General features: G+C 40.7%; 1 protein-coding gene and 1 pseudogene across 2 annotated transcripts in view; one reads left to right on the forward strand and one right to left on the reverse strand.

The window, feature by feature from the left end:
• The window catches only part of RNF125 (ring finger protein 125), a 50024-nt gene extending 38360 nt beyond the window's left edge, over nucleotides 1–11664 (forward strand). Inside the window, exons 5-6 of one of the 2 annotated variants that reach the window (XM_010380753.2) lie at nucleotides 7465–7572; nucleotides 9861–11664. In XM_010380753.2, the coding sequence (XP_010379055.1) occupies nucleotides 7465–7572; nucleotides 9861–9947 (195 nt within the window). In that variant the 3' untranslated portion in view covers nucleotides 9948–11664. The remainder of the gene's footprint in view (nucleotides 1–7464; nucleotides 7573–9860) is intronic. The other variant, XM_030926083.1, reaches the window with a different exon arrangement.
• A 5926-nt stretch (nucleotides 11665–17590) lies between these two features.
• LOC104676052 lies at nucleotides 17591–17966 on the reverse strand (annotated as a pseudogene).
• Nucleotides 17967–18272: the final 306 nt, after the last annotated feature.

Genomic DNA, 18272 nt, shown 5'->3' on the forward strand with positions numbered 1-18272 from the left:
TCACGTGACCACGCCCAGCTAGTTTTTGTAGTTTTAGTAGAGACAGGGTTTCACCATGTTGGTTAGGCTGGTCTCCAACTCCTGACCTCAGGTAATCCACCCACCTTGGCCTCCCAAAGTGCTGGGATTACAGGCGTGAGCCACTGTGCCTGGCCTATACTCTTAAATGTACAATACATGATTGTTGACTGTAATTACCCTGTTGTGCTATGAAATGCTAAATCTTACACATTCTGTGTAACTATATTTGTGTACCCATTAACCATGCCCACTTCCCCCTATCCCTACTACCCTTCCCAGCCCCTGGTAACCATCATTCTACCCTCTATCTCTATGAGTTCAATTGGTTTAATTTTTAGCTCCCACAAATAATGAGGACATGTGAAATTTGTCTTTCTGTGCTAGGCTTCTTTCACTTAACATGATGTCCTCCAGTTCCATCCGTGTTGTTGCAAATGACAAAATCTCATTCGTTTCTATGACTGAATGGTACTCCATTGTGTATATGTACCTTGTTCTCTTTACCCACTTGTCTGTTGCTGGACACTTAGGTTGCTTCCAAATCTTGTCTATTCTGAATAGTACTGCAATAAAAATGGGAGTGCAGATATTTCTTGAATATACTGATTTCCTTTCTTTGGGGAATATACCTGGGAGTAGGATTGCTGGATCATATGATAGTTTGATTTTCAGTTTTTTGAGAAACCTCTAAATTCTTCTCCATAGTGGTTGTACTAATTTACATTCCCACCATCCGTGTATGAAGTTTCCCTTTTCTCCACATCCTCGCCAGCATCTGTTATTGTGTGACTTTCGGATAAAAACCATTTACCTGCAGTGAGATGGTATCTCATTGTAGTTTTGATTTGCATTTCTCTGATGATCAATGATGCTGAGCACTTTTTCATATGCCTATTTGCCATTTATATGTCTTCTTTTGAGAAATGTCTGTTTAAATCTTTTACCCGTTTTTAAATTGGATTGCTAATTTCTTTTCCTGTAGACTTGTTTGCACTCTTTATATATTCTGGTTATTAGTCCCTTGTCAGATGAGGAGTTTGCAAATATTTTCTCCCATTCTGTGGGTTGTCTCTTCACTTTACTGATTGTTTCATTTGCTGTGCTGAAGCTTTTGGATGTGATTCCATTTGTCCATTTTTCCTTTGGTTGCCTGTATTTGTGGGGTATTACTCCAGAAATCTTTGACCAGATCAATGTCCTGGAGAGTTTCCCCAATGTTTTCTTTTAGTAGTTTCATAGTTTGAGGTCTTAGATTCAAGTCTTTAATCCATTTTGATTTGATTTTGACTATTTTAAAAATTTGACTATATCTTGACCAGCATTAAATAATCTATATCCTAAGGTTTTGGAGGAATAAATAACCTTTCAAAAGAATCTTCCTCATCTGATTTCCATCCACATCAAGTGTTGTTTTGTTTTAATCCTATTAAAGCAGGCTCGGTCAGGAGATCTTTTCCCTTTTCCTAGCAAGAGGATTTCTTTGGTCTTCAGTTTGGTCATTTGTAAAACAAAGGTAGAGAAAATCTACTGAATGATTTTGGTTATTTTTGGCTTTATAATTTCTTGAAAAGAAAGAACAATAAATGAAGATTCACTGCACAGAAAGGGCCTATTTGGAGTCAACATGCTCAAGGCCAGAAAATAGAAACCACAGGGCTAAGGGGATCAACTGAAGGCATCAGTAGGATGAGGTGAAGCTCTTCTAAGCTGCCAGGTCACAAATCAGGACAGGCAGATGTCCGGTCCCTGACACACTGGCCTGCACAGTGAATGGGCTGTAAGCTTATCCACTACAGACCTGTCATTGTTTGGGGCGGGTTGGTGGGAGCATAAGGACATGATAATATCACTATTATGATATTATCCTAAGTGAGAGGCTAATCTTAGAAACAGTTTTCTTTTTGTGTGTGTGTGTGTGAGACAGAGCCTCGCTCTGTGGCCCAGGCTGGAGTGCAGTGGCCGGATCTCAGCTCACTACAAGCTCCACCTCCCGGGTTTACGCCATTCTCTAGCCTCAGCCTCCCGAGTAGCTGGGACTACAGGCGCCCGCCACCTCGCCCGGCTAGTTTTTTTTTTTTGTATTTTTTAGTAGAGACGGGGTTTCACCGTGTTAGCCAGGATGGTCTCGATCTCCTGACCTCGTGATCCGCCCGTCTCGGCCTCCCAAAGTGCTGGGATTACAGGCTTGAGCCACCGCGCCCGGCAGAAACAGTTTTCAATTATCTGAAGTTGGTAGTAGCTTCTAATATGGTAGCTATTATTCACCCATTGCATTCACCATCAGAAAAAATCCATACACAGATGAAGCCAACATATTTTGAATGTATACTGTACAGTTGTTGTCTCTTAATATAAGTAGTATGGCCTGGGAGCATTGAGTAGAGACAAGCAAGAAAGGATAAGCTGATATTAGGAAATGGACAACATTGAGTGTAAGTCAATACTTAGGTAACCTTCAGTCTGTCTCTTATCTACCATTTCTTTCTCTTTCCTATTCTTACCCTCTCTTCCCTCAGGTCTAATCTCCCAATTTAAGAAACAAAAGAAGTTTTTCCACTAGTACTGACTTCAGCCCATTGTTTGCAATGTTGTTTTGACAGATATGTCTTTAGTCACACAATTAAATTTTATGTACACCAGAGACTGAAGACTCCAACAGTTCCCTATCAACGTCAGATTAACAATGGCTTGTACCTATAATCCTAGCTACTCAGGAGGCTGAGGCGGGAGAATCGCTGGAATCTGAGAGTTCAAGACCCGCTTGGTCAACAAAGTGAGATCCTGTCTCAAAAACAAAACAAAAACTTCTTTGCTTAAAATTCCAGTTTTTTAAAAAAATTATTTTTATTTTTTTGAGACACAGTCTTGTTCTGTCGCCCAGGCTGGAGTGCAGTGGCACGATCTTGGCTCACTGCAACCTCCGCCTCCCGGGTTCACACCATTCTCCTGTCTCAGCCTCCCGAGTAGCTGGGACTACAGGCGCCCGCCACCATGTCCGGCTAATTTTTTGTATTTTTAGTAGAGACGGGGTTTCACCATGTTAGCCAGAATGGTCTTGATCTCCTGACCTCGTGATCTGCCCGCCTAAGCCTCCCAAAGTGCTGGGATTACAGGCGTGAGCCACTGTGCCCGGCCTAAAATTCCAAGTTTTCTGTATTTGTCTTCTCCACTAGACTCTAATCAACTCCTTAATGGTAGGGATCAAGGTAATAGACATCTCTGTACCTCTGACTCTTTCCATCAGGTCTACCAAAACCATGTCAGGTGCTTGAATAAATACGGAGCAGAGGTAGTTCCAACTTATCATTCCAAACTCATCCCCCGCCACTTCCCCAACTTGCCCTACCTTCAGTTACACTGAGCTTTTTCCATTGCCCTAAGCAGGCCTTTTTCTTTTAGGATTTACTGCCTTTTCCCACATTGATTCCTCTGCTGTGATGCTCCTCCCTGCTGGCCTGGCTAGCTCATTCTTCAAGACCCACTTCAGTTACCAGCAACTCTGCTGAAGCCCTTCCGAACCCTTGGGCAAAATTAGTAATTCCCTTTACAGATCTTGAAGAGTTGTCTGTTCACATCTTGAATATGGTGCATGATACACTCTTGAAAGTATCTGCTTAAGTGATAATAATGGCAGCTGTTTATTACATGTGCTAAAGACTGAGCTAATGTGACTGAGCTTTGTAATATTAAATGGTGTATTATTTTAAATCTAACAGCTCTGAGACACAGAAAATCAGCAAGAGGCTGAGATGAAATTGGAAACTATTTTCTGGGTACTAAGAATGTAGGGATCGACTAGACACATGGTATTTTCTTCCTTCAGGGAGCTCCAACTCTTCAAGGACAGGGGTCAAATAGTAGTAAATGTGTGGCATTTATTGAATGTTTGATGTTTACCTGGCACACTGAAGACATTATCTGTAAATATTACAGCTACTCTACAAGGCAGGTGATATTATCCCCATTTCACAGAAGGGGAAACTTACATGCTCAAGATCACACTGCTGGTGCTAGGATTTGAACCCAAAGTATCTAACTTCAAAGTATCCTACTGATCTCCATATTCTAAGTGCCGAGCACGTAGTAGGGGCATAATAAAGAGTGTTGGATGAACAAATTTCTGTAAGCAGGTTCCTTCTCCCACACTACAAGTATTAATAGTGCTCTTCTGTTGAAATATTTCTCGGTCTCAGCTCTGTTCTCATTACACATAGTGGCATCAGGGAAAATTAAATGCTGTCTTGGAATGACCAGTGGTGCCAATTAACCAGGAACATTAGGAAATTGTAAATGATTATAAATTCAATAATAATTAATTAAAAGGATGTAATTTTACTAAAAATAAGATGTAAAAATTAGCGAAGTTGAGCAAAATTCAGACCTTTAATTATAGAAATTGAGCATATTGAAACTGAGATCCTCATAAAACAGTAAGAAGTATATAAAGACCTCATTTAAATAAAGAAAAACATTATCACCCAAGTTGATAAATTGGGCACTGTTAGAATGTGAAAAGAACACTGGAATCAACTGAGGTTGATTCCAGATCTGATACTTACAGCTGAGTAAATTCAAGCTATTTTTTTTTCTCTGAAATTGGGCTCATCAACAAAATAAGGATAGCAATGAATTCACTGAGTTGTTGTGAGGATCAAATGAGAATACCACCTAATTTACTACCTAACAACACATACTTGGCACACAGTAATAAGTCTGCATCTCATACTTTAAAAAATGAATACATGGGCTGGGTGGGGTGGCTCATGCTTGTAATCCCAGCACTTTGGGAGGCCGAGGTGGGTGTATCACCTGAGGTCAGGAGTTCGTGACCAGCCTGGCCAAAATGTTGAAAGTGCAAATTAAAACCATGCTGAGATACCAGTATACATTTAATAAAGTGGCTAAAATAAAAAAAATTTGGACAATACCAGATGTTGGGGAAAATAAGGAAAAACTGAATAATTCATACATTGCTGGTGGGAATGTAAAATAGTACACCCACTCTGGAAAACAGTTTGGCAGTTTTTTTACAAAGTTAAACATATACCTATCATATAACCAGGCAGTCACACTCCTGAAAATTTGTCCTAGATAAATGAAAACTTACGTTTATGCAAACATTTGTACACAAATATTTCTTACAGCTTTATTTGTAACAACCAAAAACTGGAAACAACCCAAATGCCCTTTACAAAATAAATGGATAAGCAGACTATGGGACATCCATACCATGAAATACTACTCAGTAATAAGGAGGGAGCTATGGATACACCCAGCAACTTAGATGGATCTCAAAGTCATGCTCAATGGGAAAAGCCAGTCCCAAAAGTTAAATACTCTATAGTTCTATTTATACAAGTTTCTCAAAATAGTAATAATAATAATATGGGGAACAGAGCAGAGGTTAGGGAGAGAGAAGGAAATAAAGGATAGCAACGCACTGACATTCCTTGGTAGTGACAGAATGGTCTGTATCTTTGTCTTTTTTTTTGAGACACAGTCTCACTCTGTCATCCAGGCTGGAGTGCAGTGGCACAATCTCCGCTTACTGCAACCTCCGCCTTCCGGGTTCAAGCCATTCTCCTGCCTCAGCCTCTGGAGTAGCTGGGACTACAGGTGTGCACTACCACGCCTGGCTAATTTTTTTGTCTTCTTAGTAGAGACGGGTTTTGCCATGTTGGCCAGGCTGGTCCTAAACTCCTACCTCAAGTGATCCACCTCCCAGAGTGCTGGGATGACAGGCCCGAGCCACTGTGCCCAGGGATTACACTTCACCATGAGATTTGGGTGGGGAAAAATTTCCAAACTATATCACACACACACACACACACTGAAAAATATGAGTACAGGCAAAAGCTGGTGAAGTCTTTTTATTTTTTCTCTTTTTTTTTTGAGACAGAGCTGGTGCCTCAGCTGCCTGCGTAGCTGGGATTACAGGTGCCTGCCACCATACCCGGCTAATTTTTTTGTCTTTTTAGTAGAGATAAGGCTTCACCATATTGGTCAGGCTGGTCACGAACTGCTGACCTCAAGTGATCCGCCTCCCAAAGTGCTGGGGTGACAGGCCTGAGTCGCCACGCCCAGGGATTACATTTCAACATGAGATTTGGGTGGGGACAAGTTTCCAAACTATATCTCACACACATACTGAAAAATACCAGTACAGGCAAAACCTGGTGAAATCTTTTTTCAAGCAATTCTCCTGCCTCAGCCTGCCAAGTAGGTGGGATAACAGGTGTGAGCCACCACATCTGACTATATTTTGTATTTTTAGTAGAGACAGGGTTTCACCATGTTGGCCATGCTGGTTTTGAACTCTGGGCCTCAAATCTACCTGCTGTGGCCTCTCAAAGTGCTGGGATTACAGGCATGAGCCACCACTCTTGGCCAATGTTCATGATTGTTGACCTGGTAATTGCCATTTCTGGTCATTTCTCCTAAGGTACTAATCCCCTAAAAGGTAAACACTGTAGTTACTCTCATTTGTGATAACAAAATACCCACATACAAACAAGTATTCCAAGAGGTAGGCAAACTAATTAAGTAAATTATGGTACATCTATTAACTGTAATATTGTTTAAGTAATAAATTGATGAATGTGAAACAAATAGTTATATTGTTATGTATGCATATGAGCGAGAAATGCATATGAAGACATAAATGTAATTTTATTTGCTTAATGTTGCTTTCATGTTTATGCAATTTTATAACATAATACTGGGGTATGGCTAATGGATGAATAAAGTTGACAGTTTCTTTTTGAATGGTTACCTGTTGTTTTTTTTTGTTGTTATTGTTTGTTTTGTTTTGTCTTGTTTTTGCTCTTATTGCCCAGGCTGGAGTGCAATGCTCACTGCAACCTCCGCCTCCCAGATTCAAGTGATTCTTCTGCCTCAGCCTCCTGAGTGGCTGGGATTACAGGCGCCTGCCACGGCGCCCTGGCTAATTTTTGTATTTTTAGTAGAGACAGAGTTGCATCATCTTGGCCTGGCTGGTCTTGAACTCCTGACCTCGTGATCTACCCGCCTTGGCCTCCCAAAGTGTTGGGATTATAGGTGTGAGCCACTGTACCTGGCCTTGTTTTGTTTTTTTGTGTGTCGGAGTCTTGCTCTGTCGCCAGGCTGGAGGGCAGTGGCGTGATCTCGGCTCACTGCAACCTCCACCTCCAGGTTCAAGCGATTCTCTTGCCTCAGTCTCCCGAGTAGCTGGGACTACAGGCGTGCACCACTATGCCCGGCTAATTTTTGTATTTTTAGTAGAGACGGGGTTTCACCATGTTGGCTAGATGGTCTCCATCTCTTGACCTCGTGACCCGGGCACCTCAGCCTCCCAAAGTACTGGGATTACAGGCATAAGCCACCGCACCCGGCCGTTGTTTTTAATTCTGGAACTAATAACTGTTTTAAATTCTTTCTTGAACCCCTGGTATTGTTTGTTTCCAGTTCTGTCCACTTTGCCGTTTAATACCCGATGAGAATCCAAGCAGCTTCAGTGGCAGTTTAATAAGACATCTGCAAGTTAGTCACACTTTGTTTTATGATGATTTCATAGTAAGTATATTTTCTTATTTTTACATTATGTTTTTATGCTGTGTTTGTTAAGCTTACTTTTCTGATGTAAGTGAATAAAATTATAGAGGAAAAAATGTATATATAGCTATAGTGTTGAGTATTAGCATTTTGTAAGAAATCAAGAAAATAGAATGTTTTGGCCTGGCACAGTGGCTCATGACTGTAATCCCAACACTTCAGGAGAATGAGGTGGGCAAATCACTTGAGGTCAGGAGTTCAAGACCAGCCTGGGCAACATGGTGAAATCCTATCTCTACTAAAAATACTAAAAATAAAAAAAATTAACCAGGTGTGGTGGCATGCGCCTGCAGTCCCAGCTACTCCGTAGGCTGAGGCAGGAGAATTGCTTGAATCTAGGAGGTGGAGGTTTCAGTGAGCTGAGATCGCGCCACTCCACTCCAGTCTGGGCACCTGAGTGAGACTCTGTCTCAAAAAAAAAAAAAAAAGAAATGCAATTTCAAGATAAAATTTAATAACGATTCAAGATCGTCATTTGAGAATTTTCTCCATGCTTTCTATCTGCCAATTATTATCCAGGTTGGACATAAGGAGCTCAGGTTCTAAACTAGTTTTAAGCAACAGCTCTGTCACATATGTGCGACCTTGCAGAAGGCATTTAACCTCTGAAACTCATTTTGTCCATTGGTTAAGGGAAGAGATTAAAAGCACCTACTCCCAAAACTCTTCTTAGGATTAAATGAGATAATGTATATGAAGTGATTTGCACAGTTCAGGCACAGATGTTAGGCAAATTGGAGATGGGATAGGAGTGGAATTATTAGGACCATTTGAGGAACTGAACAAGGAACATGACAGAGGCTTTAAATCCTCAGCTCCATATCTCTAAGCATGTCTTTTGTGGCCCATACGGCACACAGGCCTCAACAGAACTTGGTTCTAGTCTATGTGTTCTCTCTGGTAAAACAAAGAGGTTTCTCTTGGCCCGGTGTGGTGGCTCACGCCTGTAATCCCAGCACTTTGGAAGGCTGAGATGGGCAGATCACAAGGTCAGGAGATCGTGACCATCCTGGCTAACACGGTGAAACCCCATCTCTACTAAAAATACAAAGAAATGAGCTGGGCGTGGTGGCGGGTGCCTGTGGTTCCAGCTACTCAGGAGGCTGAGGCAGGAGAATGGCGTGAACTGGGGAGGGGGAGCTTGCAGTGAGCTGAGATCGCACCACTGCACTCCAGCCTGGGCGACAGAGTGAGACTCCGTCTCAAGAGATTTCTCTTTACCTTAGCTCTATGAGATGTTTTAAAGCCAGGTCGATTCTATGGCTGTTCTGGCTAATCATGTTCAGTCTGTTCTCAAGATCTTTCAGACAAAGCATGATGCAGAGCTAGGCAGGATGAAGCCACTTTGATAAGAATTCTTTGCAGCCACTCACAGCCATCTTCTTGGGTATGGAAGTGAGCTTGAAGTAGTGTTCTTTGTTTTGATTTTTTGCTTCCTGAGCTACTATATACTAAGCTAAGCACTCTATGTATATATCACATTTTATTCCTTGTAGCAACTTCCGTGAAGTGAATACTGTATTTTTATCTTCATTTAACTGAAATATCTGAAGCTCAAAGGTTAACTAAATTACCTAAGAACAAGCCAGTATCAAGACCAAACCTTGTGCTCTGCTGTGCTTTATGGCTTTCCTTTGGATTTTGTGGAGTTTTTTTTGGTTTTTGTTTTTATGTTGCAGAATGGACTTTGAATAGAGATTTCATCTTTTGTTATTGTGGAAGAGGAGAGGGATTGCAGAGGATAGGGTTCTTACTGGTTTTTGTTTTACTTATAGAATGTGCTGACAGAATTTTGAATTCCACTTTGACACATAGGGAGGTAAAGAGAAAGTTTTGTTTTTAACATTTGCTTCAGAAATAGCTATTCAGTGGTACTGCTGGCATTGGTGAAGCCTGTGGGGGTGCCTGAACTTTGCTCCATTTTACAGGTTTGTGTGGAACATAGCATTCTGAGCAGGATTTGTAATGATGACTAAAAACTTCTCATTATATCAGATAAAAACTTCAAATTTCGAATCAAGACTTTTTATTATGACAGTAACTAGTTAATTGATAGGCAGCAAAGTGAAGGAGAAAATTCATTAGCCCCAAAGCAAAAGTCCTGGGTTCTATGACAAGCTTTGTGGAACCTTGAACAAGTCTCCTAACTTTAGTTCCCTGCAAAATGAGAGTGTTGGATTGACCCTCATCCTCCAGTTTCTGAAATACTATTGACTCTGAATATTTCTAATTATTTTTCTTTATTGTAGGATTTTAATATAATTGAGGAAGCTCTTATCCGAAGAGTCTTAGACCGGTCACTTCTTGAATATGTGAATCAGTCGAACGCCACATAATTTTATTAAAACGAAGGGAAAAGGGACCACTGAATTGCACCATTTAAGATGCTGCTTGAACAAATTGAAGGGAAGTTGTCAGTGCTTGATGGGCAAAAATGTACAACACAGTTATATGTTTGTCCATGTTTATTGTTATAGTGCATTTAAAAACTGCTTTAATTTTGATGATTTAAATCTGTTTTACATCCTTGAGATTCCTACACATCTAACAAAAAAAAAACTGTCTATATCAGTCGTTATTATATGGAAAAGACACATGGTAGGCAAGTGGGTGGAGGATCTCGGTTTGCAAATTAGATAACACTCTGTGTATAATGCTACATATTAATAACTACCATCATGGTTAGGCACGATAACTGATCTTTGTTCTATGTAAAAAAATAGAGAGTGAAACAAAATGCAGACATTCAAAGAAATAAGAAGTCTGCTCCAATGCTCTTGCTCTAATCTCTAATAGATTAACATTAATAATCTTGTACGGGAGTTGGAAAGGAAAATTTTGGAAGTCAAGAAAGTCCATTTAGGCCGGACGCAGTGGCTCACGCTTGTAATCCCAGCACTTTGGGAGGCTGAAGCAGGTGGATCACGAGGTCAGGAGTTCGAGACCAGCCTGGCCAACACTGGTCTCTGTGAAACCCCGTTTCTACTAAAAATACAAAAATTAGCTGAGTGTGGTGGTGGGCGCCTATAATCCCAACTACTTGGGAGGCTGAGGCAGAAGAATCGCTTGAATCCAGGAGGCAGAGGTTACAGTGAGCCGAGATCATGCCAGTACACTCTAGCCTGGGTGACAGAGCTAGACTCCATCTCAAAAAAAAAAAAAAAAAATCCATTTAACCAAATTATATTACATAATACTGTAACAAAATAAGTTTTGTGTTAGAAAAGTATACTTAATTCTTTGACTTTTTATAACTATGCATACATAAGAATTCAATATTTTTCAAATATTTGTAGTTTATTTTGAAATATTTCTATAATATAGGCAATTTCTTAAAAACCATCAGGTGATACTTACAGTAGAAGTATTCACATCCAAACTTTTTAGTATAAAACCCTAAGGGTTTTGATTTCTTTTTTGATTGTAACATTTTAAAAATTATGAAATAAAAGTACTGAAAGCTAGACACAAAATTTATAGCTGAATGCTTTATTATAAGGAAATACTCTTTTAGGGCTCAGCCAGTCACCCCACATGTCCTTTTTGTGTCCTGTCAACAATTACAACCCCACAAAAGTAACCACTAGACTGATTTAAATGGTAATCACTTTGTTGCATTTGATTACTGCTGTAACACCTAAATGCATATATCTATATTTTAATATTATCAATTTAAAATTATTAAATGTATATTTTATTTTACATCTCTTTTTTAATCTAGAAGTTCCTCCTTCTTTCCAGTTCCTTAGAATTTACCTGGTGAAGAACCTGATCCTAGGACCTGTAGAGTTTCACATACTTTGTATTTTGCTGATTGCACACTCATGGCACAGTTCAGCACATTCCCCTGTCCTCTAGATATCAGCACACGGGGCAGGTTCAGGCACATTGAATTTGAGAAGACTTTGGTTCAGTCCTTTGGCAAGACTGTAAATCATGGTGTGTTCTTTCTTTTCTTTTCTTTTCTTTTTTTTTTTTTTTTTGAGACAGAGTTGCACTCTGTTGCCCAGGCTGGAGTGCAGTGGCATGATCTTGACTCACTGCAACCTCCATCTCCCGGGTTCAAGCAATTCTCCTGTCTCAGCCTCCCAAGTAGCTGGGACTACAGATACACGCCACCATGCCTGGCTAATTTTTGTATTTTTAGTAGAGAAGGGGTTTTACCATACTGGTCAGGCTGGTCTTGAACTCCTGGCCTCAAGTGATCCACCAGCCTTGGCCTCAAAAAGTGCTGGGATTACAGACATTAGCCACCGCGCCTGGCTAATTTTTGTATTTTTAGTAGAGATGCGGTTTCACCATAATAACCAGGCTGGTCTCAAACTCTTGAACTTGTGATCCGACCACCTCGGCCTCCCAAAGTGCTGGGATTACAGGCATGAGCCACTGTGCCCGGCCTACAGGGTTTTTATCTAACCTTTCTGTTACAACTATACTGCTCTTCTTCTATACTGAGAGTCCTGGTTTTCAAGAACACAGAGCATGATAGAATTAGAACATCCCACAATTACTCATTTCTTTTATTTACCTTACACTTGCAACTGTCTCAGAATACAACCACAACCAATATGGCAATTGAAATAAGTGTTCCATTTGCTTTTCCCATTCTTTCCCAATTTTTTATTTTATTTTATTTTATTTTATTTATTTATTTATTTTTTGAGATGGTGTCCTCACTCTTGTTGCCCAGACTGGAGTGCAATGGTGCGATCTCGGCTCACTGCAACCTCCGCCTCCCGGGTTCAAGCGATTCTTCTGCCTCAGCTTCCCAAGTAGTTGGGATTATAGGCATGCACCACCACACCCTGCTAATTTTGTGTTTTTAGTAGAGATGGGATTTCTCCATGTTGGTCAGGCTGGCCTCAAACTCTCAACCTCAGGTGATCTGCCCACCGTGGCATCCCAAAGTGCTGGGATTACAGGCGTGAGCCACTGCGCCCAGCACCCCAATTTTTAAAATAGTTCTACTATATCAACATTTTCAGAACATACTGGTATAGCATACTGTACTTTCTTCCTTTTATCCCCCATTTATTCTTAGTTCTTCAACTGTATATTTAACACTTACCCCAGTTTTTGTTGTCTTGTTTTGAGGTGGAATCTTGCTCTGTTGCCCAGGCTGGAGTACAGTGATGTGATCTTGGCTCACTGCAACCTCCGCCTCCCAGGTTCAAGCAATTCTCCTGCCTCAGCCTCCCAAGTAGCTGGGATTACAGGTGGGCACCACCACGCCCAGCTAATTGTTGTATTTTTAGTAGAGATGGGTTTTGCCATGTTGGCCAGGCTGGTTTTGAACTCCTGACCTCAAGTGATCCACCCATGTTGGCCTCCTAAAGTCCTGGGATTACAGGCATGTGCCACTGCGCCAGGCAATTGCCCCCAGTGTTTATTTGATGGCTCTGACTGTTTCTCATATCTGACTCTTTAATTATGAATCCAGGGCGTAGATTAGTATCTCCATCTTGAAAGGAAGCAAAGAAGCCATGAAAATGAGTGATATCAACTCCTGAGGATAAAATGTTATTTGACTAGAGTTAGCTTTTTAATTGTAATCATTTATAAACTTGTTTGTTCCTTACATATAAGCATAGTCATAACCATGGTGCCCAAAATTTTCTATAAGTTATTTAACTCCTTAAAGGTCTTGCTACAGTTCTTCTATCCAGTACAAATAACTGGGAAAATGTAAAGCTGAATGAAATCTAGTGAGCCTCATATCCTCCCTTTTAGATATTGGTTTTAAGTTTGCTTTTCACAGCTGCTAAAAAGTAACAACTAATTTTTAGTTGCACAACCTCTCTTTCTTAAATTTGGATGGATCATACAATAAAGCAAAACCTGGCTGGTTACAGTGGCCCACACCTATAATCCCAGCACTTTGGGAGGCTGAGGTGGAGGGTCACATGAGCCCAGGAGTTCAAGACCAACCTGGGCAATATAGTGAGACTCCTTCTCTTAAAAAAAAACCAAAACAAAAAAAAGCTGGGCATGATGCACACCGTTAGTTTCAGCTACTAAGAAGGCTGAGATTGGAAGATCACTTGAGCCCAGGAGGTCAACACTGCAGTGAGCTATGATCATGCTACTGCACTCCAGCCTGGGCAACAGAGCAAGACCTGGTCTCCAAAAACATAAATAATTAAATATAAATAAAAATCAAGCAAAACCTGTTGGGAAACAAGAGAAAAAGGAGAGGAATTTTTCAGGAATAATCATAAAAAGAAAAATGATCATCAGACTGAAAGTCTAGCACCTGAGAAATGAAAACATATTTTTAAGCATTGGTGTTGACCATGCAGACAAACTTTTGTTAATTCAGAGCAGTACAAAAGGCACCTTTGTAGCCGGGCGCGTTGGCGGGCGCCTGTAGTCCCAGCTACTTAGGAGGCTGAGGCAGGAGAATGGCGTGAACCCGGGAGGCGGAGCTTGCAGTGAGCTGAGATCCGGCCACTGCACTCCAGCCTGGGTGACAGAGCGAGACTCCGTCCCCAAAAAAAAAAAAAAAAAAAAAAAAAGGCACCTTTGAATCTATAAAACTTGAAAAAAGTTAAAAAATTGTATTTTGGATAAAGCTTTAAGTCATCTGTCACTATTAACCTCAATGCAGCAATTCTGACTCCTGTGTCTGGATTCCTCTTATGATAATTTTGCCACCTACAGGACAGATTAGGTGCTGGTCGCCTGAATTATTTTGTGTTCCGAATTATTTTGAGTTCTAAAATGGTAAAGTGCAAATTCTCATTGTTTCACTGTGCCTTTGGCCTTTTATAAAAAGGTATTTATAATTCGTTGATAAAAATCAATATTTGAAGCTATTGATCACCAACAAAAAAGTTTCACTGTCTTTATAGTGCCTCAGGATACAACTTTTTCAAGGCTTGTTAGAGAAAAACTGATTCACATGTTATTCTTCTAAAGCTAAATTCTTAAAATGTAGGTTGAAAGAGTGGATTGATTGTGAATCTACACTAAAGATATGGTCCCAGGCAGACCTCCTTAGAGACCTCCAGGCAGACCTCCTTACTGTCTTCAGTGATGTTGCATTTCATTACTGTTACTGGGTACCAAGTGTCTTTTCATTTGGAAGTGAACTTACTCGAGTTATTGAATGTTTATCATATCATAATTTGTATTTTCAAACATTAAGTTTTTCAAGCATTAAAAAGTCACTAAGAGATTCATTCTTTTATTATTCAACTACAAAAAAATTAGTGTAATGATTGGAATTTAAAATGTACAATTTCTTTTTCTTCTGTAAGTATATATTGGTATGATAAATAAAAAATGGCAGGACCATTGTTTTTATTAAAATATCTACTGTGTCTGTTCTTAAACATTAATCTTGGTTACTTTTTTACTCAAACCTAATAATGCTTTTCAAATCTTCATCATTGAGGAACAATGATGAATGAAAGGTATACATTCATTTAGGCCAGTAGTTTGCAACTGGGGATAATTTTGTCTCCCAGCAGACATTGGCAATGTCTAGACACATTTTGGGTTGTCTCAGGTATGCTAGTGGCCTGAGATCTAGATAGAGGTCAGGGATGCTGTTCAGCATTCTACAGTGCACAAGACAGCCCCTCGCAACAAAGCATTATCCTGCTCAAAATGGTAATAGTGCCAAGGCTTAGAAACTGATTTGGCCAACATAATACTAAGCACTGTGGAATTATTCGTTCTGCTAGCAAGAGGCTTCATTGAAATTTAAAAGGTAAGATGTAGATAGATTCTTCCCACTGCTAAATCCATATGAAGTTTCGAATGGCTGTAGCTGTCATGTGTACCCATATGTCATGAGCGTATTAATTTTTTGATTTTTTGCAAGAACATGTACAGGACAGAACACAACCGTTACTGATGAAACCTCTGATGCTTCTCTGCTGAGTGACGTTCTAGATGATTGAGGGAACCCAGGATCAGTTGAGAAGATTTACCTTTATCATTTAGATTATCTTTATTGAAATAAGTAAGACAAAATATTACAGAGGGACACTCATGTCTGAGATCCTTGAAGCTAATAGTTACGTTTTTGTATTATTACTAGAAAATCATGTGATATCTTAATCCTAAATATTTCAGCAAAGACAGTGCATGGATCTTAAGGCTAATCATTGCCACCAAAGTAGCCATATAAGAAGCCCAACAAAGGAGAATCACAGGGAGTGGTATTGATCTAGGTGAATTGGATTATGCTACAATTACAAGTCCCAAATCCCAGTGCTTACCCAAAGTCTACAGTGGTTCCTGGCTATTCTCTAGGAAAGCTGTTCTCCAGCTTCAGAATTCCAGGGTACTTTCATCTTATGGCATTTGTATATCACTGTGTGTTCCTACATCACCCCTCGCAACAGGCCGCTGTGTTGGCTACACAGGTAATTTCTGTTCATTATTTGCCAATGCAAGTCACATGGCCATATGTAATGTCAAGGCATTGAGGAAGTGCAGTCTTCTCATGTAGATGAGAACTGGATACTGGGGCATAATAGTAATACCAACCATGAAGGTACAAGCCAGGCAGAGTTGACAAGACAGGAAGTACACAGGGTAAAGACATTAAAAATATGTGTGGAAAGAAGGGGTGAAAAGTAAAAATGAGACTAGCTTTCTAAAACATGAAGTGATGTTCATTTTTGCCATGGTAATATTTTCTTTTTCTTTTTTGTTTGAGATGGAGTCTTGGTTTGTTACCCAGGCTGGAGTGCAGTGGCATGATCTCAGTTCACTGCAACCTCTACCTCCCAGGTTCAAGCAGTTCTCCTGTCTCAGTCTCCTGAGTAGCTGGGACTACAGGCATGCACCACCATGCCCAGCTAATTTTTGTATTTTTAGTAGAGATGGGGTTTCACCATATTGGTCAGGCTGGTCTCAAACTCCTGACCTCAGATGATCCACCTGCCTCAGCCTCCCAAAGTTCTGGGATTACAGGCATGAGCCACCACGCCTGGCCCTGCCATGGTAATATTTTTGTTAATTTTACTTAAAGTTTGGGATTATTTTATCAAATGAAAGACCTGTCAGTTTCTCAGACATAAGATAGTGATTTCTTTTTTTGAATCATTCTTTATTTATTAACAAAAATGCCAAATATGTTCTCTGTCCCTCACAACAGTATTTTCTCAGTATACTCCTTGTGTGCCGCCATCAGAACCACTTGGGATACTTGTTATAATTGCACTTTCCTGGGCCCTCTCCAGATGTACAGAATCTCTGGAATTATCATGGATTCATCAGGAAGTCATTGACATGTATTCCAATCTGCCCATTTCTCACCATCTCCATTTTTACAATTCTATTCCATCCATCAGCGTCTCTTGCCTGGATCCGTAGAGCTATCTAATTGGACTGTGTGCCTACAAGTAAGAAATTGTCCATTTCTCGGCCACTCATGGTGGCTCACGCCTGTAATCCCTGCATTTCGGGGGGCCAAGGCAGGTGAATCACCTAAGGTCAGGAGTTTGAGACCAGCCTGGCCAACATGATGAAACCCCATCTCTACTAAAAATACAAAAAATTGACCAGGCACAGTGGCTCACGCCTGTAATCCCAGCACTTTGGGAGGCCAAGACGGGTGGATCACCTGAGGTCAGGAGTTCAAGACCAGCCTGACCAACATGGAGAAATCCCGACTCTACTAAAAATACAAAAGTAGCTGGGCATGGTGGTGCATGCCTGTAATCCCAGCTACTCGGGAGTCTGAGGCAGGAAAATTGCTTGAACCTGGGAGGCGGAGGTTGCAGTGAGCTGAAGTCGTGCCACTGCACTGCAGCCTGGGCAACAAGAACAAAACTCTGTCTCAAAAAAAAACAAGTCCATTTTTCATATAGCAGTTGGAGAGATCTTTAAAAGCGTCAATCTGATTGTGCCATGCCATGTTCTCACTGCTTAAAATGCTCCCAGGGCCTCCACTGTTTTCTTTGTTGTTGTTGTGTGTGTGTGTGTCCACGAGTCAGTTTCTTTGTAAATATATATTACATCTCTAGAAAAAGAATCCCAGGATTTTCCCGCCTGTGTGTTTTCGTCTTGCTTCTTCATGGTCCATGATGCCAGCTGAGGTTGTCAGTACAGTGAAACCAAACTGGCGGGATGGGAGCAGATTATTCTGCCATTTTTTTAGAACTTTGAGTTGCACATCAAATCTGGGGCTAATCACTCCACACTTGTTTAGCCTGCCTGTGAGGTTCACAATTTTTCCGGCTCTGATCATCAATGATTTCAGACTCACCAATGTAACCATGCTTCATTATCACAGTTAGAAACCGGATGATGAGTTTGGAGCATGGCCCAATAAGAACCTGGTGTTTGACATTGTTGATTCTCTTGAAAGCATCAGCCAGGACATTTATGCGCACCATTGTGGTGATGTGGAAAGATGGTGGAAAGAGGTTTTTTGTTTTTTTGAAACAGGGTCTCGCTCTGTCTTCCAGGTTGAGTGCAGTGGTATGATTACAGCTCACTGCAACCTCGACCTTTTGGGCTCGAGCCATCCTCCCACCTCACCCTCCCTAGTAGCTGGGATCACAGACATGCACTACCATGCTGGGCTGTTTTAAAATTTTTGTAGAAACTCTCACTATGTTGCCCAGGTTGGTCTCTAACTCTTGGACTCCACACATTCTCTTGCTTTGGCTTCTCAAAGTGTTGAGATTACAGGTGTGAGC

This window comes from Rhinopithecus roxellana, chromosome 21, assembly GCF_007565055.1.
Source record: "Rhinopithecus roxellana isolate Shanxi Qingling chromosome 21, ASM756505v1, whole genome shotgun sequence".
Classification (NCBI taxonomy): domain Eukaryota; kingdom Metazoa; phylum Chordata; class Mammalia; order Primates; family Cercopithecidae; genus Rhinopithecus; species Rhinopithecus roxellana.